The sequence below is a fragment of the Myxine glutinosa genome, chromosome 5 (assembly GCF_964187855.1).
Source record: "Myxine glutinosa chromosome 5, kmMyxGlut1.1, whole genome shotgun sequence".
NCBI classification, from domain to species: Eukaryota; Metazoa; Chordata; class Myxini; order Myxiniformes; family Myxinidae; genus Myxine; species Myxine glutinosa.
The window spans coordinates 176,114,786-176,140,979 of NC_136265.1; the positions used below are offsets into that span (position 1 = coordinate 176,114,786).

At 44.3% G+C, this 26,194-nt stretch overlaps 1 protein-coding gene across 4 annotated transcripts in view; it reads right to left on the reverse strand.

Moving 5' to 3' along the window:
* The window catches only part of LOC137428325 (centrosomal protein of 170 kDa), a 118,924-nt gene extending 93,498 nt beyond the window's left edge, over positions 1 to 25,426 (reverse strand). The window contains exons 1-2 of one of the 4 annotated variants that reach the window (XM_078779109.1): positions 25,313 to 25,426; positions 19,681 to 19,838 (exon numbers count right to left, since the gene is read on the reverse strand). In XM_078779109.1, the coding sequence (XP_078635235.1) occupies positions 19,681 to 19,785 (105 nt within the window). In that variant the 5' untranslated portion in view covers positions 19,786 to 19,838; positions 25,313 to 25,426. The remainder of the gene's footprint in view (positions 1 to 19,680; positions 19,839 to 25,312) is intronic. The other 3 variants (XM_078779108.1, XM_078779110.1, XM_078779111.1) reach the window with 3 other exon arrangements.
* Between the last annotated feature and the right edge of the window lie 768 nt (positions 25,427 to 26,194).

Sequence of the window (26,194 nt, forward strand, 5' to 3'; positions counted from 1 at the left end):
AATCTTCAACCTAAATTGCCTATAAAAATGTAATATCACAAACACAACAAATACATTTGTGCAAATTAATTGTTTGTATTACGATTGGTGTAAATCATGACAACACAGCAACTCAGGTACAGTCATTATCCTCAGCTAAAATAAGCCCGTTCCTCAGTAACGACGCTCGGTGAGGCGAGCGCAGCGAGCCGAGCCAAGCTAGTATAAAAATATATATATATATATATATATGTGTATATATATATATATATATATATATATATATATATATATATATTTATTTATATATATATATATATATATATATATATATATATATATATATATATATATATATATATATATATATATATATATATATATATATATATATATATATATATATATATATATATATATACTACATGACCAAAAGTATGTGGACACCCAAACATCACACATTTCATTCCAAATTCATGCGCATTAATATACAGTTGCCCACCCCCCTTTGCTGCTATAGCAGCCTCCACTCTTCTGGGAAGGCTTTCCACTCGATGTTAGAACATTGCTGCAGGGATTTGCTTCCATTCAGACACAAGAGCATCAGTGAGGTCAGCCACTGATGTTGGGCGATTAGGCCTGGCTCACTATCGGCGTTCATATTCATCACAAAGGTTGAGGTCAGGGCTCGGTGCAGGCCAGTCAAGTTCTCCCACACCGATCTCGACAAACCATTTCGGTATGGACCTCGCTTTTTGCACGGGGGCATTGCCATGCTGAAACCCCCAAAATGTTGCCACAAAGTTGGAAACACACAATCGTCAAGAATGTCATTGTATGCTGTCGCGTTAAGATTTCCCTTCACTGGAAAACTGGCCGAGCCCGAACCATGAAAAACAGCCCCAGACCATTATTCCTCCTCCACCAAACTTTACAGTTGGCACAATGCATTCAGGCAGCTGCGTTCTCCTGGCATCCACCAAACCCAGATTCGTCCGTCGGACTGCCAGATGGTGAAGCGTGATTCATCACTCCAGAGAACGTGTTTCCAAGTAGTCCAATGGTGGCGAGCTTTACACCACTCCAGCTGACGTTTGGCATTGCGAGTGGTGATCTTAGGCTTGTGTGCGGCTGCTCGGCCATGGAAACCCATTTCATGATGCTCCCAACAAACAGTTGTTGTGCTGACGTTGCTTCCAGATGCAGTTTGAAACTCAGCAGTGAGTGTTGCAACTGAGGACAGACGATTTTACGTGCCAAGCGCTTCAGCACTTGGCAATCCCGTTCTGTGAGCTCTTCGAGGCTGAGCTGTTGTTGCTCCGAGACGTTTCCACTTCACAATAACAGCACTTACAGTTGACAGGGGCAGCTCTAGCAGGGCAGAAATTTGACGAACTGACTTGTTGGAAAGGTGACATGCTATGACGGTGCCATGTTGAAAGTCACTGAGCTCTTCAGTACAGCTCATTCTCCTGCCAATATTTGTATATGGAGATTGCATGGCTGTGTGCTTGATTATATATACCTGTCAGCAATGGGTGTTATATACGACGTTCGAGGACCAGGGACAAAAAGGCTCAGGACCGCCATTTCCCCTCTCTTGACGCTGGGTTTCATGACAAGCGGTCGCAGATATTCTCTGGACTCTGGGTGGCATCGTGGGCAGTCACAGTTCGTGCACACCCTTGGCGATGCATCCTTCTCTTGTCTCACCCCGGTGCGTTGTGGAGCGGAGGACGAGGGAGAGCCTCGCCTGTTCACTTCACGTTCGGCAGCTGGCGGGTGAACGGACTTGGCACCAAGGCGTGTTTTCCCGCGCAGGGATGCAGTATCTTTGATGACCCCGGACGACCAAGGACACCAAGCAGCGGAGTGCAGGCAAACGCCCCACACAAATTATTACTTTCGTCTTTCATTTATCCGAACCATGTGATGTTCAGGGAATAGAGCCTGTGATTGATGCTGTGAAGAGGAACAGGTTGAGATGGTTTGGTCATGTGTTGAGGAAGGATGAAAGTGACTGGTTGAGAAGAGTGATGGAAATGAATGTAGAAGGAAGTAGAGGACGGGGAAGACCGAGAAAGACTTGGCTAAAGATGGTGGAAGAAGAAATGCGGGCAAGGGGGTTAACAAGGGGAGATGCAGAAAATAGGGCAAAATGGAGAAGATTGTCATGGGGACCGCAAGGTTAACCCCCGCTCTAGCAGGGAAAATGGCCTTAAAATGCATGTTGTTGTTGTTGTATTTAGACATATTCACATTCAAATTGTACTGCACATACTGTACTTGAGAAGGCAAAGTGTAATACTGGCCAACACCAGGTGGTGTTTATGGCCTATGTTAGCACATTATATGTGGACAGACAAACAAACAAATGAAAAATTCGTCAGAGACCGAGGGACTTGCCAGAATGTACTTTTTATCGGCCATTTTGGACAAATATGGCGGCCAAACCATGTCATTATTTGTTTTCTAAACTAATTTATTCCTTGATGATGCTCAAGAAATTTCATCTTGATCGGATGAAGTTTTGTCCTTGTCGAATTATAACGTCATGATGATGCTCAAGAAATTTCATCTTGATCGGGTGAAGTTTTGTCCTTGTCGAATTATAACGTCATAATGGAGGCACCTATGACATCATCATTAACACATTTTATTCCCCATGGAGAGTTCTTTACAATGAGCCATGTCTCAATTTTTTCTATTCAGCACTTTCAGAGATATAGTGGTGCAAAGTTTTTCCGTTTTTCCAAGATGGCGGCCGAACCATGTGACTGATGACATCATTATTAACATATTTTATTCCCCATGGAGAGTTCTTTACAATAAGCCATGTCTCAATTTTTTCTGTTCAGCACTTTTGGAGATTTTGTGGTGCAAAGTTTTGCCGTTTTTCCAAGATGGCGGCCGACCACGTGACTGATGATGTCATCATTAACATATTTTATTCCCCATGGAGAGTTCTTTACAATGAGCCATGTCTCAATTTTTTCTGTTCAGTACTTTCGGAGATATAGAAGTGCAAAGTTTTTCGGTTTTTCCAAGATGGCGGCCGAACCACGTCACCGATGACGTCATCAATTGGGCACAGTCTATTCCAGGGCAAGACCAATATGTGTGCAAAGTTTGGCGATTCTACGTGCAACGGTGTAGACGCAGTGCTGCAAACAGACAGACAGACAGATGAAAAATCGGTCAGAGACCGAGGACTTGCCGGGATGTACTTTTTTATCGGCCATTTAGGACAAATATGGCGGCCGAACCACGTGACCGATGACGTCATCATTAACATATTTTATTCCCCATGGAGAGTTCTTTACAATGAGCCATACCTCAATTTTTTCTATTCAGGACTTTTGGAGATGTGGAGGTGCAGAGTTTTTCGGTTTTTCCAAGATGGCGGACGAACCACGTGACCGATGACATCATCATTAACATATTTTATTCCCCATGGAGAGTTCTTTACAATGAGCCATGTCTCAATTTTTTCTATTCGGCACTTTCGGAGATATGGAGGTGCTAAGTTTTTCGGTTTTTCCAAGATGGCGGCCGACCACGTGACTGATGACGTCATCATTAACATATTTTATTCCCCATGGAGAGTTCTTTACAATGAGCCATGTCTCAAGTTTTTTCTGTTCAGCACTTTTGGAGATTTCGTGGTGCAAAGTTTTGCCGTTTTTCCAAGATGGCGGCCGACCACGTGACTGATGACGTCATCATTAACATATTTTATTCCCCATGGAGAGTTCTTTACAATGAGCCATGTCTCAATTTTTTCTGTTCAGCACTTTTGGAGATATAGTGGTGCAAAGTTTTGCCGTTTTTCCAAAATGGCGGCCGACCACGTGACATATGACGTCATCATTAACATATTTTATTCCCCATGGAGAGTTCTTTACAATGAGCCATGTCTCAATTTTTTCTGTTCAGCACTTTTGGAGATATAGTGGCGCAACGTTTTGCCGTTTTTCCAAGATGGCGACCGAACCACGTGACTGATGACGTCATCATTTACATATTTTATTCCCCATGGAGAGTTCTTTACAATGAGCCATGTCTCAATTTTTTCTGTTCAGCACTTTTGGAGATATAGTGGTGCAAAGTTTTGCCGATTTTCCAAGATGGCGGCCGACCACGTGACATATGACATCATCATTAACATATTTTATTCCCCATGGAGAGTTCTTTACAATGAGCCATGTCTCAATTTTTTCTGTTCAGCACTTTTGGAGATATAGTGGTGCAAAGTTTTGCTGTTTTTCCAAGATGGCGGGCGACCACGTGACTGATGACGTCATCATTAACATATTTTATTCCCCATGGAGAGTTCTTTACAATGAGCCATGTCTCAATTTTTTCTGTTCAGTACTTTCGGAGATATAGAGGTGCAGAGTTTTTCGGTTTATCCAAGATGGCGGCCGAACCACGTCACCGATGACGTCATCAATTGGGCACAGTCTATTCCAGGGCAAGACCAATAAGTGTGCAAAGTTTGGCGATTCTACGTGCAACGGTGTAGACGCAGTGCTGCAAACAGACAGACAAACAGACAAACAGACAAACAGATGAAAAATCGGTCAGAGACCGAGGACTTGCCGGAATGTACTTTTTTATCCGCCATTTAGGACAAATATGGCAGCCGAACCACGTGACTGATGACGTCATCATTAACATATTTTATTCCCCATGGAGAGTTCTTTACAATGAGCCATGTCTCAATTTTTTCTGTTCAGCACTTTTGGAGATATAGTGGCGCAACGTTTTGCCGTTTTTCCAAGATGGCGACCGAACCACGTGACTGATGACGTCATCATTTACATATTTTATTCCCCATGGAGATTTCTTTACAATGAGCCATGTCTCAATTTTTTCTGTTCAGTACTTTCGGAGATATAGAGGTGCAAATTTTTTCGGTTTTTCCAAGATGGCGGCCGAACCACGTCACCGATGACGTCATCAATTGGGCACAGTCTATTCCAGGGCAAGACCAATATGTGTGCAAAGTTTGGCGATTCTACGTGCAACGGTGTAGACGCAGTGCTGCAAACAGACAGACAGACAGACAGACAGACAGATGAAAAATCGGTCAGAGACCGAGGACTTGCCGGAATGTACTTTTTTATCGGCCATTTAGAACAAATATGGCGGCCGAACTATGTGATACATGACGTCATCATTAACATATTTTATTCCCCATGGAGAGTTCTTTACAATGAGCCATACCTCAATTTTTTCTGTTCAGGACTTTTGGAGATGTGGAGGTGCAGAGTTTTTCGGTTTTTCCAAGATGGCGGCCGACCACGTGACTGATGACGTCATCATTAACATATTTTATTCCCCATGGAGAGTTCTTTACAATGAGCCATGTCTCAATTTTTTCTGTTCAGCACTTTTGGAGTTATAGTGGTGAAAATTTTTGCCGTTTTTCCAAGATGGCGGCCGACCACGTGACATATGACGTCATCATTAACATATTTTATTCCCCATGGAGAGTTCTTTACAATGAGCCATGTCTCAATTTTTTCTGTTCAGTACTTTCGGAGATATAGAGGTGCAAAGTTTTTCGGTTTTTCCAAGATGGCGGCCGAACCACGTCACCGATGACGTCATCAATTGGGCACAGTCTATTCCAGGGCAAGACCAATATGTGTGCAAAGTTTGGCGATTCTACGTGCAACGGTGTAGACGCAGTGCTGCAAACAGACAGACAGACAGACAGACAGACAGACAAACAGACAAACAGACAAACAGACAGACAAACGAACAGATCAACATACTTGCCGGAAAATTTTTTCCGGCAAGTAACAAACAGAAAATCGGTCAGAGACCGAGGACTTGCCGGAATTTACTTTATCGGCCATTTAGGACAAACATGGCGGCCGAACCACATGGCCGATGACGTCATCATTAACATATTTTATTCCCCATGGAGAGTTCTTTCCAATGAGCCATGTCTCAATTTTTTCTGTTCAGCACTTTCGGAGATATCGAGGTGCAAAGTTTTTCCAAGATGGCGGCCGAACCACGTGACCGATGACGTCATCGTTAATATATTTTATTCCCCATGGAGAGTTCTTCACAATGAGCCATGTCTCAATTTTTTCTATTCAGCACTTTTGGAGATGTGGAGGTGCAACGCTTTTCAGTTTTTCCAAGATGGCGGCTGAACCACGTGACCGATGACGTCATCATGAACATAATTTATTCCCCATGGAGAGTTCTTTACAATGAGCCATGTCTCAATTTTGTCTATTCAGCACTTTCAGAGATATGGAGGTGCAAAGTTTTTCGGTTTTTCCAAGATGGCGGCCGAACCACGTGACCTATGACGTCATCATTAACATGTTTTATTCCACATGGAGAGTTCTTTACAATGAGCCATCTCTCAATTTTTTCTGTTCAGCACTTTTGGAGATATAGTGGTGCAAAGTTTTGCCGTTTTTCCAAGATGGCGGCCGACCACGTGACATATGACGTCATCATTAACATATTTTATTCCCCATGGAGAGTTCTTTACAATGAGCCATGTCTCAATTTTTTCTGTTCATCACTTTTGGAGATATAGTGGCGCAACGTTTTGCCGTTTTTCCAAGATGGCGACCGAACCACGTGACTGATGACGTCATCATTTACATATTTTATTCCCCATGGAGAGTTCTTTACAATGAGCCATGTCTCAATTTTTTCTGTTCAGTACTTTCGGAGATATAGAGGTGCAAAGTTTTTCGGTTTTTCCAAGATGGCGGCCGAACCACGTCACCGATGACGTCATCAATTGGGCACAGTCTATTCCAGGGCAAGACTAATATGTGTGCAAAGTTTGGCGATTCTACGTGCAACGGTGTAGACGCAGTGCTGCAAACAGACAGACAGACAGACAAACAGACAGACAGACAGACAGACAAACAGACAGACAAACAAACGAACAGATCAACATACTTGCCGGAAAATTTTTCCGGCAAGTAACAAACGAACAGATCAACATACTTGCCGGAATTTTTCCGGCAAGTAATGAAAAATCGGTCAGAGACCGAGGACTTGCCGGAATTTATTTTTTTATCGGCCATTTAGGACAAATATGGCGGCCGAACCACATGGCCGATGACATATTTTATTCCCCATGGAGAGTTCTTTACAATGAGCCATGTCTCAATTTTTTCTGTTCAGCACTTTTGGAGATATAGTGGTGCAAAGTTTTGCCGTTTTTCCAAGATGGCGGCCGAACCACGTGACTGATGAGGTCATCATTAACATATTTTATTCCCCATGGAGAGTTCATTACAATGAGCCATGTCTCAATTTTTTCTATTCAGTACATTCAGATATGGATGTGCAAAGTTTTTCGGTTTTTCCAAGATGGCGGCCGAACCACGTGACTGATGACGTCATCATTAACATATTTTATTCCCCATGGAGTTCTTTACAATGAGCCATGTCTCAATTTTTTCTGTTCAGGACTTTCGGAGATATGGAGGTGCAAAAATTTTCGTTTTTTCCAAGATGGCGGCCGAACCACGTGACCGATGACGTCATCATTAACATATTTTATTCCCCATGGAGAGTTCTTTACAATGAGCCATGTCTCAATTTTTTCTGTTCAGCACTGAGATATTGAGGTGCAAAATTTTTCGGTTTTTCCAAGATGGCGGCCGAACCACGTGACCGATGACGTCATCATTTGGGCACAGTATATTAGAGGGCAAGACAAATACGTGTGCAAAGTTTGGTGATTCTACGTGCAACGGTGTAGACGCAGTGCTGCAAACAGACAAACAGACAGATGAAAAATCGGTCAGAGACCGAGGACTTGCCGCAATGTACATTTTTATCGGCCATTTAGGACAAATATGGTGGCCGAACCACGTGACCGTTGACGTCATCATAAACATTTATTCCCCATGGAGAGTTCTTTTCAATGAGCCATGTCTCAATTTTTTCAATTCAGCACTTTCGGAGATGTTGAGGTGCAAAGTTTTCGGTTTTTCCAAGATGGCGGCCGAACCACGTGACCGATGACGTCATCATTAACATATTTTATTCCCCATGGAGAGTTCTTTACAATGAGCCACGTTCCAATTTTTTCTATTCAGGACTTTCGGAGATATGGAGGTGTAAATTTTTCCGGTTTTTCCAAGATGGCGGCCGAACCACGTGACCAATGACGTAATCATTAACATATTTTTTTCCCCATGGAGAGTTCTTTACAATGAGCCACGTTCCAATTTTTTCTATTCAGGACTTTCGGAGATATGGAGGTGCAAAGGTTTTCGGTTTTTCCAAGATGGCGGCCGAAACACCTGACCGATGACGTCATAAATTGGGCACAGTCTATTCCAGGGCAAGACGAATATGTGTGCAAAGTTTGGCGATTCTCCGTGCAACGGTGTAGACGCAGTGCTGCAAACAGACAGACAAACAGACAAACAGACAGACAGACAAACAGACAAACAAACGAACAGATCAACATACTTGCCGGAAATTTTTCCGGCAAGTAATGAACCACGTGACCGATGACGTCATCATTAACATATTTTATTCCCCATGGAGAGTTCTTCACAATGAGCCATGTCTCAATTTTTTCTGTTCAGCACTTTCGGAGATATCGAGGTGCAAAGTTTTTCCAAGATGGCGGCCGAACCACGTGACCGATGACGTCATCATTAACATATTTTATTCCCCATGGAGAGTTCTTGCCAATGAGCCATGTCTCAATTTTTTCTGTTCAGCACTTCCGGAGATATGGAGGTGCAAAGTTTTTCGGTTTTTCCAAGATGGCGGCCGACTACGTGACATATGACGTCATCATTAACATATTTTATTCGCCATGGAGAGTTCTTTACAATGAGCCATGTCTCAATTTTTTCTGTTCAGCACTTTTGGAGATATCGTGGTGCAAAGTTTTGCCGTTTTTCCAAGATGGCGGCCGACCACGTGACTGATGACGTCATCATTAACATATTTTATTCCCCATGGAGAGTTCTTTACAATGAGCCATGTCTCAATTTTTTCTGTTCAGCACTTTCGGAGATATGGAGGTGCAAAGTTTTTCGGTTTTTCCAAGATGGCGGCCGAACCACGTGACTGATGACTTCATCAGTAACATATTTTATTCCCCATGGAGAGTTATTTACAATGAGCCATGTCTCAATTTTTTCTGTTCAGCACTTTCGGAGATATGGAGGTGTAAAGTTTTTCGGTTTTTCCAAGATGGCGGCCGAACCACGTCACCGATGACGTCATCATTTGGGCACAGTATATTAGAGGGCAAGACCAATATGTGTGCCAAGTTTGGCGATTCTACGTGCAACGGTGTAGACGTAGTGCTGCAAACAGACAAACAGACAGACAAACAGACAAACAGACAAACAGACAAACAAACGAACAGATCAACATACTTGCCGGAAAATTTTTCCGGCAAGTAATGAAAAATCGGTCAGAGACCGAGGACTTGCCGGAATTTACTTTTTTATCGGCCATTTAGGACAAATATGGCGGCCGAACCACGTGACCGATGATGTCATCATGAACATATTTTATTCCCCATGGAGAGTTCTTTACAATGAGCCATGTCTCAATTTTTTATATTGAGCACTTTGGGAGATATGGAGGTGGTAGGTTTTTCGGTTTTTCCAAGATGGCGGCCGAACCACGTGACCTATGACATCATCATTAACATATTTTATTCCCCATGGAGAGTTCTTTACAATGAGTCACATCTCAATTTTTTCTATTCAGCACTTTGGGAGATATGGAGGTGGTAGGTTTTTCGGTTTTTCCAAGATGGCGGCCAAACTACGTAACTGATGACGTCATCATTAACACATTTTATTCCCCATCAAGAGTTCTTTACAATGAGCCATGTCTCAATTTTTTCTATTCAGTACTTTCAGAGATATGGAGGTGCAAAGTTTTTAGGTTTTTCCAAGATGGCGGCCGAACCACGTGACTGATGACGTCATCATTAACATATTTTATTCCCCATGGCGAGTTCTTTACAATGAGCCATGTCTCAATTTTTTCTGTTCAGCACTTTCGGAGATATAGAGTTGCAAACTTTTTCCAAGATGGCGGCCGAACCACGTGACCAATGACGTCATCACTAACATTTTATTCCCCATGGAGAGTACTTTACAATGAGCTCAATTTTTTCTGTTCAGCACTTTTGGAGATATAGTGGTGCAAAATTTTGCCATTTTCCAAGATGGCGGCCGACCACGTGACTGATGACGTCATCATTAACATATTTTATTCCCCATGGAGAGTTCTTTACAATGAGCCATGTCTCAATTTTTTCTGTTCAGTACTTTCGGAGATATAGAGGTGCAAAGTTTTTCGGTTTTTCCAAGATGGCGGCCGAACCACGTCACCGATGACGTCATCAATTGGGCACAGTCTATTCCAGGGCAAGACCAATATGTGTGCAAAGTTTGGCGATTCTCCGTGCAACGGTGTAGACGCAGTGCTGCAAACAGACAGACAAACAGACAGACAGACAGACAGACAGACAAACAAACGAACAGATCAACATACTTGCCGGAATCTTTTCCGGCAAGTAACAAACAGACAGACAAACGAACAGATCAACATACTTGCCGGAAAATTTTTCCGGCAAGTAACAAACGGAAGAATAAATCGGTCAGAGCCCGAGGACTTGCCGGAATTTACTTTTTTATCGACCATTTAGGACAAATATGGCGGCCGAACCACGTGACCGATGACGTCATCATTAACATATTTTATTCCCCATGGAGAGTTCTTTACAATGAACCATGTCTCAATTTTTTCTATTCAGCACTTTTGGAGATATAGAGGTGCTATGTTTTTCGGTTTTCCCAAGATGGCGGCCAAACCACGTGACCTATGACATCATCCTTAACATATTTTATTCCGCATGGAGAGTTCTTTTCAATGAGCCACGTCTCAATTTTTTCTATTCAGGACTTTCGGAGATATGGAGGTGCAAAGTTTTTTCGGGTTTTCCAAGATGGCGGCCGAACCACGTGACTGATGACGTCATCATTAACATATTTTATTCCCCATGGAGAGTTCTTTACAATGAGCCACGTCTCAATTTTTTCTATTCAGCACTTTCAGAGATATCGAGGTGCAAAGTTTTTTGGTTTTTCCAAGATGGCGGCCGAACCACGTGACTGATGACGTCATCATTAACATATTTTATTCCCCATGGAGAGTTCTTTGCAATGAGCCATGTCTCAATTTTTTGTGTTCAGCACTTTCGGAGATATCGAGGTGCACATTTTTTCGGTTTTTCCAAGATGGCGGCCGAACCACGTGACTAATGACGTCATCATTAACATATTTTATTCCCCATGGAGAGTTCTTTGCAATGAGCCATGTCTCACTTTTTTGTGTTCAGCACTTTCGGAGATATCGAGGTGCACATTTTTTCGGTTTTTCCAAGATGGCAGCCGAACCACGTGTACGATGACGTCATCAATTGGGCACAGTCTATTCCAGGGCAAGACAAATACGTGTGCAAAGTTTGGCGATTCTACGTGCAACGGTGTAGACGTAGTGCTGCAAACAGGCAGACAGACAGACAGACAAACGAACAGATCAACATATTTGCCTGAATCTTTTCCGGCAAGTAACAAACAGACAGACAAATGAAAAATCGGTCAGAGACCGAGGACTTGCCGGAATTTACTTTTTTATCGGCCATTGAGGACAAATATGGCGGTCGAACCACGTGACCGATGACGTCATCATTAACATATTTTATTCCCCATGGAGAGTTCTTTACAATGAGCCATGTCTCAATTTTATCTATTCAGCACTTTCGGAGATATGGAGGTGCTAGGTTTTTCGGTTTTTCCAAGATGGCGGCCGACCACGTGACTGATGACGTCATCATTAACATATTTTATTCCCCATGGAGAGTTCTTTACAATGAGCCATGTCTCAATTTTTTCTGTTCAGCACTTTTGGAGATATAGTGGTGCAAAGTTTTGCCGTTTTTCCAAGATGGCGGCCGACCACGTGACATATGACGTCATCATTAACATATTTTATTCCCCATGGAGAGTTCTTTACAATGAGCCATGTCTCAATTTTTTCTATTCAGTACTTTCGGAGATATAGAGGTGCAAAAATTTTTCGGTTTTTCCAAGATGGCGGCCGAACCACGTCACCGATGACGTCATCAATTGGGCACAGTCTATTCCAGGGCAAGACCAATATGTGTGCAAAGTTTGGCGATTCTACGTGCAACGGTGTAGACGCAGTGCTGCAAACAGACAGACAAACAGACAGACAGACAGATGAAAAATCGGTCAGAGACCGAGGACTTGCCGGAATGTACTTTTTTATTGGCCATTTAGGACAAATATGGCGGCCGAACCACGTGACCGATGATGTCATCATTAACATATTTTATTCCCCGTGGAGAGTTGTTTACAATGAGCCATGTCTCAATTTTTTCTATTCAGGACTTTTGGAGATGTGGAATTGCAAAGTTTTTCGGTTTTTCCAAGATGGCGGCCGACCACGTGACTGATGACGTCATCATTAACATATTTTATTCCCCATGGAGTTCTTTACAATGAGCCATGTCTCAATTTTTTCTGTTCAGCACTTTTGGAGATATAGTGGTGCAAAGTTTTGCCGTTTTTCCAAGATGGCGGCCGACCACGTGACATATGACGTCATCATTAACATATTTTATTCCCCATGGAGAGTTCTTTACAATGAGCCATGTCTCAATTTTATCTGTATAGTACTTTCGGAGATATAGAGGTGCAAAGTTTTTCGGTTTTTCCAAGATGGCGGTCGAACCACGTCACCGATGACGTCATCAATTGGGCACAGTCTATTCCAGGGCAAGACCAATATGTGTGCAAAGTTTGGCGATTCTCCGTGCAACGGTGTAGACGCAGTGCTGCAAACAGACAGACAAACAGATGAAAAATCGGTCAGAGACCGAGGACTTGCCGGAATGTACTTTTTATCGGCCATTTAGGACAAATATGGCGGCCGAACCATGTGACCGATGAGGTCATCATTAACATATTTTATTCCCCGTGGAGAGTTATTTACAATGAGCCATGTCTCAATTTTTTTCTATTCAGGACTTTTAGAGATGTGGATGTGCAAAGTTTTTCGTTTTTTCCAAGATGGCGACCGAACCACGTGACCGATGACGTCATCATTAACATATTTTATTCCCCATGGAGAGTTCTTTACAATGAGCCATGTCTCAATTTTTTCTATTCAGCACTTTCGGAGAAATGGAGTTGCTAGTTTTTTCGGTGTTTCCAAGATGGCGGCCGAACCACGTGACCGATGACGTCATCATTAACATATTTTATTCCCCATCGAGAGTTCTTTACAATGAGCCATGTCTCAATTTTTTCTGTTGTGTACTTTCGGAGGGAAAGAGGTGCAAAGTTTTTCGGTTTTTCCAAGATGGCGGCCGAACTACGTGTCCGATGACGTCATCATTAACAGATTTTATGCCCCATGGAGAGTTCTTTCCAATGAGCCATGTCTCAATTTTTTCTGTTCAGCACTTTTGGAGATATAGTGGTGCAAAGTTTTGCCGTTTTTCCAAGATGGCGGCCGAACCACGTGACCGATGACGTCATCAATTGGGCACAGTCTATTCCAGGGCAAGACGAATATGTGTGCAAAGTTTGGCGATTCTCCGTGCAACGGTGTAGACGCAGTGCTGCAAACAGACAGACAGACAGACAGATGAAAAATCGGTCAGAGACCGAGGACTTGCCGGAATTTACTTTTTATCGGCCATTTAGGACAAATATGGCGGCCGAAACACGTGAACGATGACGTCATCATTAACATATTTTATTCCCCATGGAGAGTTCTTTACAATGAGCCATGTCTCAATTTTTTCTATTCAGCACTTTTGGAGATCTGGAGGTGCTAGGTTTTTCCAAGATGGCGGCTAAACCACGTGACCGATGACGTCATTATTACCATATTTGATTCCCCATGGAGAGTTCTTTACAATGAGCCATGTCTCAATTTTTTCTGTTGAGCAATTTTGGAGCTATAGTGGTGCAAAATTTTTCGGTTTTTCCAAGATGGCGGCCGAACCACGTGACTGATGACGTCATCATTACCATATTTGATTCCCCATGGAGAGTTCTTTACAATGAGCCATGTCTCAATTTTTTCTATTCAGCACTTTTGGAGATCTGGAGGTGCTAGGTTTTTCCAAGATGGCGGCTAAACCACGTGACCGATGACGTCATTATTAACATGTTTTATTCCCCATGGAGAGTTCTTTACAATGAGTCATGTCTCAATTTTTTCTATTCAGCACTTTCACAGATATGGAGGTGCTAGGTTTTACGGTTTTTCCAAGATGGCGGCCGAACCACGTGACCTATGACGTCATTATTATCATATTTTATTCCCCATGGAGAGTTCTTTACAATGAGTCATGTCTCAATTTTTTCTATTCAGCACTTTCAGAGATATGGTGCTAGGTTTTACGGTTTTTCCAAGATGGCGGCCGGACCACGTGACCTATGACGTCATTATTAACATATTTTATTCCCCATGGAGAGTTCTTTACAATGAGCCATGTCTCAATTTTTTCTGTTCAGCACATTTGGAGATATAGTGGTGCAAAGTTTTGCCGTTTTTCCAAGATGGCGGCCGACCACGTGACATATGACGTCATCATTAACATATTTTATTCCCCATGGAGAGTTCTTTACAATGAGCCATGTCTCAATTTTTTCTGTTCAGAACTTTTGGAGATAGAGGTGCAACGTTTTTCGGATTTTCCAAGATGGCGGCCGAACCACGTGACCGATGACGTCATAATTAACATATTTTATTCCCCATGGAGAGTTCTTTCCAATGAGCCATGTCTCAATTTTTTCTATTCAGCACCTTCGGAGATATGGAGGTGCAAAGTTTTTCGAATTTTCCAAGATGGCAGCAGAACGACGTGACTGATGACGTCATCATTAACATATTTTATTCCCCCTGGAGAGTTCTTTCCAATGAGCCATGTCTCAATTTTTTCTATTCAGCACTTTCGGAGATATGGAGGTGAAATTTTTTTCCGTTTTTCCAAGATGGCGGCCAACCACTTGACTGATGACGTCATCATTTACATATTTTATTCCACATGGAGAGTTCTTCACAATGAGCCATGTCTCAATTTTTTCTGTTCAGCACTTTTGGAGATATAGTGGTGCAAAGTTTTGCCGTTTTTCCAAGATGGCGGCCGACCACGTGACATATGACATCATTAACATATTTTATTCCCCATGGAGAGTTCTTTCCAATGAGCCATGTCTCAATTTTGTCTGTTCAGCACTTTTGGAGATATAGTGGTGCAAAGTTTTGCCGTTTTTCCAAGATGGCGGCCGACCACGTGACATATGACATCATCATTAACATATTTTATTCCCCATGGAGAGTTCTTTACAATGAGCCATGTCTCAATTTTTTCTGTTCAGCACTTTTGGAGATATAGTGGTGCAAAGTTTTGCCGTTTTTCCAAGATGGCGGCCGACCACGTGACTGATGACGTCATCATTAACATATTTTATTCCCCATAGAGTTCTTTACAATGAGCCATGTCTCAATTTTTTCTGTTCAGTTCTTTCGGAGATGTAGCGGTGCAAATTTTTTCGGTTTTTCCAAGATGGCGGCCGAACCACGTGACTGATGACGTCATCATTAACATATTGTATTCCCCATGGAGAGTTCTTTACAATGAGCCATGTCTCAATTTTTTCTGTTCAGCACTTTCGGAGATATGGAGGTGCAAATTTTGCGGTGTTTCCAAGATGGCGGCCGAACCACGTGACCGATGACGTCATCAATTGGGCACAGTATATTCGAGGGCAAGACAAATACGTGTGCAAAGTTTGGCGATTCTACGTGCAACGGTGTAGACGCAGTGCTGCAAACAGACAGACAAACAGACAGACAGACAGACAGACAGACAAATGAAAAATCGGTCAGAGACCGAGGACTTGCCGGAATGTACTTTTTTATCGGCCATTTAGAACAAATATGGCGGCTGAACCACGTGATAGATGACGTCATCATTAACATATTTTATTCCCCATGGAGAGTTGTTTACAATGAGCCATGTCTCAATTTTTTCTGCTCAGCACTTTTGGAGATATAGAGGTGCAAAGTTTTGCCGTTTTTCCAAGATGGCGGCCGACCACGTGACATATGACATCATCATTAACATATTTTATTCCCCATGGAGAGTTCTTTACAATGAGCCATGTCTCAATTTTTTCTGTTCAGCACTTTTGGAGATATAGTGGTGCAAAGTTTTGCCGTTTTCCCAAGATGGCGGCCGACCACGTGACTGATGACATCATCATTAACATATTTTATTCCCCATGGAGAGTTCTTTACAATGAGCCATGTCTCAATTTTTTCTATTCAGCACTTTGAGATATGGAGGTGCAAAAATTTTCGGTTTTTCCAAGATGGCGGCCGACCACGTGACTGATGACGTCGTCATTAACACATTTTATTCCCCATGGAGAGTTCTTTACAATGAGCCATGTCTCAATTTTTTCTGTTCAGTACTTTCGGAGATATAGAGGTGCAAAGTTTTGCCGTTTTTCCAAGATGGCGGCCGACCACGTGACTGCTGACGTCATCATTAACATATTTTATTCCCCATGGAGAGTTCTTTACAATGAGCCATGTCTCAATTTTTTCTATTCAGTACTTTCAGAGATATGGAGGTGCAAAGTTTTGCCGTTTTTCCAAGATGGCGGCCGAACCACGTGACCTATGACGTCAACATTAACATATTTTATTCCCCATGGAGAGTTCTTTACCAGAAGCCATGTGTCAATTTTTGTTTTTTTCACGGCAATTTTTTTTCGGTTTTTCCAAGATGGCGGCCGAACCACGTGTCCAATGACGTCATCAATTGGGCACAGTCTATTCCAGGGCAAGACCAATATGTGTGCAAAGTTTGGCGATTCTACGTGCAACGGTGTAGACGCAGTGCTGCAAACAGACAGACAGACAGACAAACAGACAAACAAACGAACAGATCAACATACTTGCCGGAAATTTTTCCGGCAAGTAACGAACAGATCAACATACTTGCCGGAAATTTTTTTCCGGCAAGTAACAAACAAACGAACAGATCAACATACTTGCCGGAAAATTTTTCCGGCAAGTAACAAACGAACAGATCAACATACTTGCCGGAATCTTTTCCGGCAAGTAACAAACGAACAGATCAACATACTTGCCGGAATTTTTTCCGGCAAGTAACAAACAGACAAACGAACAGATCAACATACTTGCCGGAAAAAATTTTCCGGCAAGTAACGAACAGATCAACATACTTGCCGGAATCTTTTCCGGCAAGTAACTAACACATACTCAAATGCAATACACTACCGGTCAAAACTTTTAGAACACCTCAGTTTTTCCAGTTTTTATTGAAATTTACGCAGTTTAATGTCTCAATGTACTCTGAAATTAAGCATCGAACAAATAAACAATTGGAGATTTAAAAAAAGACATCATTGAATCATTTTGTTTAACAAAATTTAATTTAAATTTTTGATTCAGCAAAGTAGCCACCTTTTGCAGATATAACCACCGAACACACTCGTGGCATTCTTTCTACAATGGAAATCAAATATTGTTCGGGAAGTTCTTCCCAACACTGTTGCAGAAGTTCCCACAAATGTGTTGCACTTGTAGGTTGCTTTGCTTTCACCCTTCTGTCCAGTTCATCCCAAACCAGCTCGATGGGGTTTAAGTCTGGAGACTGTGCTGGCCATTCCATGATTTGAAGCCTCCCATCTTGTTCTTTTCATCAAAGGTAGTTTTGACATAGCCTGGAGGTGTGTTTAGGGTCATTATCTTGCTGTAGAATGAACCCCTGACCAACGAGGCATATACCAGAGGGTATTGCATGGCGCTGCAAAATTCTGTGGTAGCCCTTTTGGTTCAGGGTGGCAGTCACTCTGTGCAAGTCGCCGACTCTGGATCCAGCAAAAGAGCCCCAGACCATCACGCTTCCTCCTCCATGTTTGACAGTTGGTGTCACACACTGAGGAACCATCCTTTCGCCTACTCGATGGCGTACAAAAACCCTGCGTGATGAATCAAAGATTTCAAATTTTGATTAATCGATCCATAAGACCTTCTTCCAGTCTTCATTAGTCCACTGGCGGTGCTTTATGGCCCCAGGCAAGCCTCTCTTTCTTATTTTGCCATTTTAGTAATGGCTTTCTTGCTGCCACTCGACCTGTCAAACCTGCAGCTCGAAGTCTTCTCTTCACAGTTGAAACTGAGACTTGTTTACTTCGACCAGTGTTAAGCTGTGCTTGAAGCTGTTGTCCTGTGAGCCGCCTATCACGCAAGCTGTTGACTCTCAGAAACTTGTCTTCTGATTCTGTTGTGACTTTGGGTCTGCCAGACCTCTTCCTGTCAGAGTTTCCTCCAGTTTCCAATTTACTACTTCCTGCAGTGCAATATTGTCCAAATAATGCTTCGGAGGGCGTAATAACAGTCTGTTCCAATACTTCTTTTATACAGACAGGGGGTTTGTAATCAAGTAATCAGCAGAGGTTGGGACACCTGTAGGAATTGTTTGCATCAACTTTCAAGGCTTAATTTACTTACATTGCTGCAGAACAGCTGTAAGTTGTTAACCCATTACTTGTTGCCTGAAGAAGGCCTTTTTTTTTTTTACAATATAACTGTGAAATTTACATTATTTTCACGTTTTTGCTAACCTAAACTTTTTTTCTTTTTTTTAACCTCGAGCAGTTTACTGCTTACCTTTGTACCATTTCAGGTTATTCACTGGGCATTAAACTGCGTAAATTTCAATAAAAACTGGAAAAAATGAGGTGTTCTAAAACTTTTGACCGGTAGTGTACCCTCTGGTGAGGGTAATAATAAATAACAGGGTATTAATCTATCTATAATTCCAGTAATCTCTGTGTGTATGTTTGTATGTTTGTATGTATGTTTGTCTGTGACCGCTGTTTCTCGACAACCACGGGTCCGATATACTTGAAACTTGCCAGGTATATTGCTGGGGACCCGAGGATGTGCCTTTTCAAGGTTTCATATTAATCGGAGAAGTAGTTACGGAGCTATGTCCAAAAAACGATTCAACCAATCAGAGAGCAGCGAGCTATCACGTGTGCCGAACGTGGCGAACAGACTCTGCCTCGGACGGCACATTTGAGAGCGTATTCATTTATTTCACGTTGGCAAACTATGTTGCCGCTATGTTGGCGTTAAACGATGTTTTAAAACTAATTAAAACTAATTTGCGATTCTTTCGCTTTCCTGCGCGTTTGTGCATGCTATGGCGATTTCTTTACCAAACTCCGCAAGCCGTTCGCTTTGGACCAAACCATTTCATGTAAATAGAGGGGGGGGATTGTCACCGTACTCGCAAGCCGTTCGCTTTGGACCAAACCATTTCATGTAAATAGAGGGGGGGGGGGATATAATTTTAGATATAGATATAGTACGGGCATGCCCTAGTAATAAAAATACGAATAATAATACGTCTGGCCAATCTTGTAAAAATGTAAATACATTTTCTTTGAGAAAACGTAAATTATGGCACAAATATTACAATGGAAGCAAACAGCTCGTAAAATATTTAGCCACAAATGTTGGCAAATCACAGGAAACTGGGCAAGAGCACACAAGTATGTAGATCAACGTCACCTGCAGCACAAACTCGCAGTCCTCACGTCCTACAAAAATGAGCTCATGGGGAAGCCGATGGCGCGTGCCCAGGCTGCTCACAAAGAACCAGGATGTCACACTCATAGCGCTCTCTTCCACTCAAAAGCAGCACAACGCTTGTGACGAAACAACCATCCCTGGACACAGGAAAGAAACGGACGTGCATTTGAAGAGATTACCCCAATTAAAAAATATTGTCATATATAAAACGAGAGAGAATTCACTCACACACACACACACACACACACACACACACACACACACACACACACACACACACACACACACACACACACACACACACACAGCATTCCATGCCCAAGTCACACACATCATGCTGTCGCCAAGAGACGAGCACAAAACACTTATATTAATATCATCACAAAGGCAAAGGTTCGAGCACAGGACCTGCAGCATTCACACCGATTACATTTTCTAGTCATCAGCTAATACTACTCATACAAATGCGACAAGCAACAGGAAACCCACTTTCCAAGGTATACAGTGCATTCAGAAAGTATTCAGACCCCTTCCCTTTTTCACATTTTGTTATGTTGCAGCCTCATGCTGAAATCGTTTAAATTCATTTTTTCCCTCATTAATCTACCCTCAATACACCATAATGACAAAGAGAAAACAGGATTTTAGAAAGTTTTGCAAATTTATTAAAAAGAAAAAACTGAAATATCACATTTACATAAGTATTCAGACCCTTTGCTATGACATTTTAAATTTAGCTCAGGTGCCTCCCATTTGTCTTGATCATCTTTGAGATGTTTCTGCACCTTGATTGGAGTCCACCTGTGGTAAAAGCTTCAAGCAGCCGGTAGCGGGCAGACCTGTCAAGCGATGGAACTTCCGGAAGGCTAACTGGCAGTCGTTTGCTGCAGAGACGGAAAGAAGAACAGCCGGTCTCCCGAACCCAGAAGCTGCTGATGTGGACGCCGCATACGCAGCCCATTGTAAGGTTCTCCTAGGTGCAGCAAAGAAAAACATCCCGTGTGGCTTTAACAAGAACTACATCCCGGGTTGGGACGAGGAGTGCAGCCATCTCCTGCGCGACCATCAGCAGGCTAGCTCCAGTGAAGAAGTGGCCGCGACTGCAACAGCACTGCTCCAGAAGCTGGACGCCACCCGTAGGACCAGATGGACTGAAATAGTCGAGTCGATCAATTTTACCCACTCTAGTCGCAAGGCGTGGCAGACCATCAACCGGCTGACAGGCAAAAATACAATGCCATTCAGGTGCCCGGTGACAGCAGACGCCATTGCGTCCCAGCTCCTGAAGAACGGTCGCTTCCCGGATGCAGACAAAAACTTTGCCCACCTGACGTTGCGTGAGGTGTCTTCTCTCTCCAGGGCGGCCAGCGCTGATGCCAATCTCTCTGGAGACTTCACAGCAGCCGAACTCAGTGCGGCCATGAGCAAACTCAAGCCGGGTAAGTCACCAGGCCGTGGCAACATCCATCCGGAGTTCGTCATCCACCAGAGCACAACAACATTTGGTTGGCTGTGTTCGTTCTTCTCGTCCTGCCTCCGGGGGTCCAAGCTCCCGAAGACCTAGCGCCGTGCTTCCGTCATAGCCCTGCCGAAGCCGAACAAACCTGCGGAAGATCCCAAGTCCTACAGACCGATGTCGTTGCTCTGCGTCCCATTTAAGATTCTGGAGAGGATGATCCACAGCCGCATCGACCCAGTGGTGGACCCACAGCTCCCATGGGAACAAGCCGGTTTCCGTCGTGGCAGGTCAAGAGTGGACCAGGTAACATTACTCACACAAGATATCGAAGACAGCTTCCAGGACAAGGAGAAAGCTGGCGTAGTGTTCCTGGACCTGACAGCTGCATACGACACCGTTTGGCACCGTGGACTCCACCTGAAGTTGCTGAGGACAATCCCGGACCGGCATATGGTGAACTTCATCATGGAGATGCTGTCAAACCGCAGCTTCGTCCTACAGACCAGCGACGGCCAGCGCAGCAGGCTCAGAAGACTGAGGAATGGTGTCCCGCAGGGTTCTGTTCTCTCGCCGATGCTGTTTAACATCTACATCTACAACCTGCCGGATACAACATCCAGAAAGTACGGTTATGCGGACGACCTGGCCATCATGCTGCGATGACCAACATGGAAGGCGATGGAAAACGGTATCAACCAAGACATGGGCACCTTGGTAGACTACCTCCGGAGGTGGCGTTTGCAGCTCAGCATTGGTAAGACAGTGTCAGCGGCATACCATCTTAACAACAGAGAAGCAAAAAGGGAACTGGACGTGTTCGTTGACAACAAACGCCTGGAGTTCCAGCAAGCCCCAAAGTACCTCGGTGTACACCTAGATCGGATATTGTCCTTCAAGCAACACCTAGAAGAAGTTAAGGCCAAGGTGACATCAAGGGTCTCGCTTATCCGACGTCTCGCTGGTACGACCTAGGGAGCCTCCGCCAAGACCCTACGAATATCCACGCAAGCCCTGGTCTTCTCTGCAGCCGAATACTGCGCCCCAGCCTGGAGCAGAAGCCCACACGTGAGAAAGGTTGATGTTGCCATTAACAACGCCCTCCACATTGTAGCTGGTTGCTTGAAGCCCACCCCGGCATTCCACCTGCCAGTCCTAGCGGGAATCGCCCCGGCCGGCCTCCGACGGGAGGCTGCTACCCTCGCCCTGGCAAGGAATGCCCAGGAACACGACTGGCACATCCTGCACAACACCATAACGACAGTGGCGCCTCCAAGCAGACTCAAGTCCCGCCATCCCTACAACAAGGCGGCACAAGAGATGCTCAGTTCTATCCCTGAGGACCTGTCTAGAAGCGCATGGCTGGCGGCATCTTGGAAGCAAGTGTGGGAAACAGCCGGGCCCACCTGCATCCACCGCTACATCTGGGACCCAGGAGGTGGCGTCGTAGAAGACCTACCACGCCTGCAATGGACCTTGCTGAACCGTCTACATACGGGGGTCGGCCGCTTCAAATCATCGCTGAAGATGTGGGGCCTGGCAGATAGCGCCGCGTGCGAGTGCGGCGAGCCTGAGCAGACTGCCGAACACATAATTACCACCTGCCCCTTATACAGACCACCTTCAGAAGCCGGCCTCTTCGACGTAGGACCAGAGACGAGGGCATGGCTGCATGACACTGAGCTGGCCATCTGATGATACACGAAAGAAGAGTTAGGGTCCTCCCCTTTCCTCCTCCTTTCCCCTGGACGATGATTTTATTTGGTTTATTTTAACCAACTAAACTCTAAAAGCTCCCCATGCACCCCTGGGAACCACCAGCAGGTTAAAACTCATTTCACAATGTGGAAAAGTTGGTTATAACTTATCATGTTGCATTTTCAGACATCAGAAAGTGCGAAGACTTGCATCAGAGCCGTATACCGTAGATGAAACGCTAATTTGTGATGGGGTGAGGGGGAGTTGGTGGGGAGAAGGGAGTAGGGGGGAGAGAGGGATGCCATCCCATCCCATCAAAGGTGACATTTTTAGAAAAACACCCGACTCGGGCAAGCTCGGTGGCGAGGAGTGTTAAATATTTATCATCTGAGAGTTTGGAGCAACACCATTATTATTAAAATATAAATTCACACCAAGATTCCCTGAGGGTGGAAACAGTTAATACAAGACAAATGCAAACAAGGAGTCCAACAGCAAACCCAAAAAGGAGTCCAACAACAAACCCAAAAAGGAGTCCAACAGCAAACCCAAAAAGGAGCCCAACAACAAACCCAAAAAGGAGTCCAACAACAAACCCAAAAATAAGTCCAACAACAAACCCAAAAAGGAGTCCAACAACAAACCCAAAAAGGAGTCCAACAACAAACCAAAAAGGAGCCCAACAACAAACCCAAAAAGGAATCCAACAACAAACTCAAAAAGGAGCCCGACAACAAACCCAAAAAGGAGCCCAACAACAAACTGAAAAAGGAGCCCAACAACAAACCCAAAAAGTAGTCTAACAACAAACCCAAAAAGGAGCCCAACAACAAACCCAAAAAGGAGCCAAACAACAAACCCAAAAAGGAGTCTACCAGACTGACATATTCATTGAAATATTGAGTTGTGCAGATAAAGCAGAATGCCATAGAGTCAGCGAAAGCAAGAGATCTGTTATAGACTCTGACCCCCTCCGTCCAGCGATTGGCGACCCCGGCCGGCCTGACCATAAGTGACCCCCTCCGTCCAGTGATTGGCGACCCTGGCAATCCCCTTCATCCACCAATTGGCGACCCCGGCCATTAGCGACCCCCGCCGTCCAGTGATTGGCGACCCTGGCTGGCCTGGCAATCCCCTTCATCCACCAATTGACGACCCCGGCAATTAGTGACCCCCTCCGTCCAGCGATTAGCAACCCCAGCCAGCCTGGCAATCCACCTCATCCAACAATTGGTGACCCCGGCCATTAGCAACCCCTTCCGTCCAGCAATTGGCGACCCTAGCCATTAGCAAACCCCTCCATCCAGCGGTACCCTGGCAGGCCTGGCGATTCCCTTCGGCAAGCGATGAGCAACCCCAGCCAGCCTGGCAATCCCCTTCATCCAGCAATTGGCGATCCCTTTCGGCAAGCGATTAGCGACCCCAGCCGGCCTGGTCATCCCCTTCATCCAGCAAATAGCGACCCCAGCCATCAGCAACCCCTTCCGTCCATCAATTGGCGACCCTAGCCATTAGCAAACCCCTCCAACCAGCGGTACCCTGGCAGGCCTGGCGATTCCCTTCGACAAGCGATGAGCAACCCCAGCCAGCCTGGCAATCCCCTTCATCCAGCATTTGGTGACCCCGGCCATTAGCAATCCCCTCTCTCCAGCAATTGGCGATCCCTTTCGGCAAGCGATTAGCGACCCCAGCCGGCCTCGTGATCCCCTTCATCCAGCAATTGGCGACCCCAGCCATTAGCAACCCCTTCCGTCCAGCAATTGGCGACCCCAGCCGGTCTGGTAATCCCCTTCATCCAGCAATTGGCGACCCCGGGCATTAGCAACCCCTTCCGTCCAGCAATTGGCGACCTCAGCCGGCCCAGCGATAGGTGACCCCAGCCGGCCCAGCGATAGGTGACCCCGGCCAGCCTGGAGATTGGCAACCGAATTCATTTCTCGTGAATAGTGACTACTATATGAACGGATTAGCCAATGACAGGAAAAATAAATCCAATGAGAGAAGTCTCCGGCAATCCCATCGATCCGGGGCTATCTCTCCTACCAGGTAATCCATGTACGACACAGTTACCTCAAAGGCTGAAAAACAATATCACGGACCGTCTTGTCTGCAATGGCTCAACAAGAAGTGCGAAATGAGAGTCACGGGATCCACGTCAGACGTGACTACAAACGTCACGACATTCAACTCACAATGTGGCTCCTTCACAGACTACCACTACCAGGGTCGCAAATTTATCCTTTTACAAACGTACGTACTTAACGTAAGTCCGCTGAAGCAGACAATGACAGTACCAGTAGCCGTAGGATTCAATGATTGTAACAATGGGAGGTATCGTGTAACGGAGCCGCAACCCCCGCCGGACATGCGCTGTGCCACAAAGCCGGCCGTGAGCTCCCTCACACCGAACCACCGAGCTCCTCTTGTGACGCCGATTACGACATTCTACCAGCTTACCGATCCGTACCGTAGCCGTTATGCAGCGTTCCGACTTCGAACCGTTCGCAAATGAAGCACAGAGCACTTCAGACCGCTAACGTCTGCAATGACCCAAGGCATACGCGTGACGTTATCACGCTAGCTTTAGTCTCCGCCCATACTAGATTTAGTCTCCGCCTTTCTGCGGTGTCGCTCTGTTGGAAGCTGCGACTATTTATTCGGAGCGCTGTTTGTGAAAAATCTAAAATTGAAATAGGTATGTTTCATGTTGTTTATATGGTATGTTGTAGTCACATTATATCCGAAGATGAAGCAGAAATAAACGATGGAATAAAACAAACGAAATCAGCATATCGATACGCGATGTAAATCTCGAGACGAAGTGAGTCATGGATGATTTTTTAAAATAAACAAATAACCGTCGTTATCAATGAGTGTACATAATTTGTCATGTTAATAATTGTAATATCCTCGATTCAAGAACCACTAATATTATTTCGTTTCATAATTTCATTCATTAACCCATAAAGTGCTGGGTTTACTAGTTAGTAATAGTAGCGCAGAAATGCTTTTCATCAACAGTACAGGATTCATCAACGACATGCATGAACAAGATTACCGACATGCATGAACAGGATTCATGAACAACATGCATGAACAGGATTCATGAACAGGATTCATGAACAACATGCATGAACAGGATTTATGAACAACATGCATGATCAGGATTCATGAAGAACATGCATGAACAGGATTCATGAGCAACATCCATGAACATGATTCATCAACAACATGCATGATCAGGATTCATCAATAACATGCATGAACAGGATTCATCAACAACATTCATCAACAATTCGCTCTTTCACGAGCCTCGATCTTGTATACAAAAAAAAAACA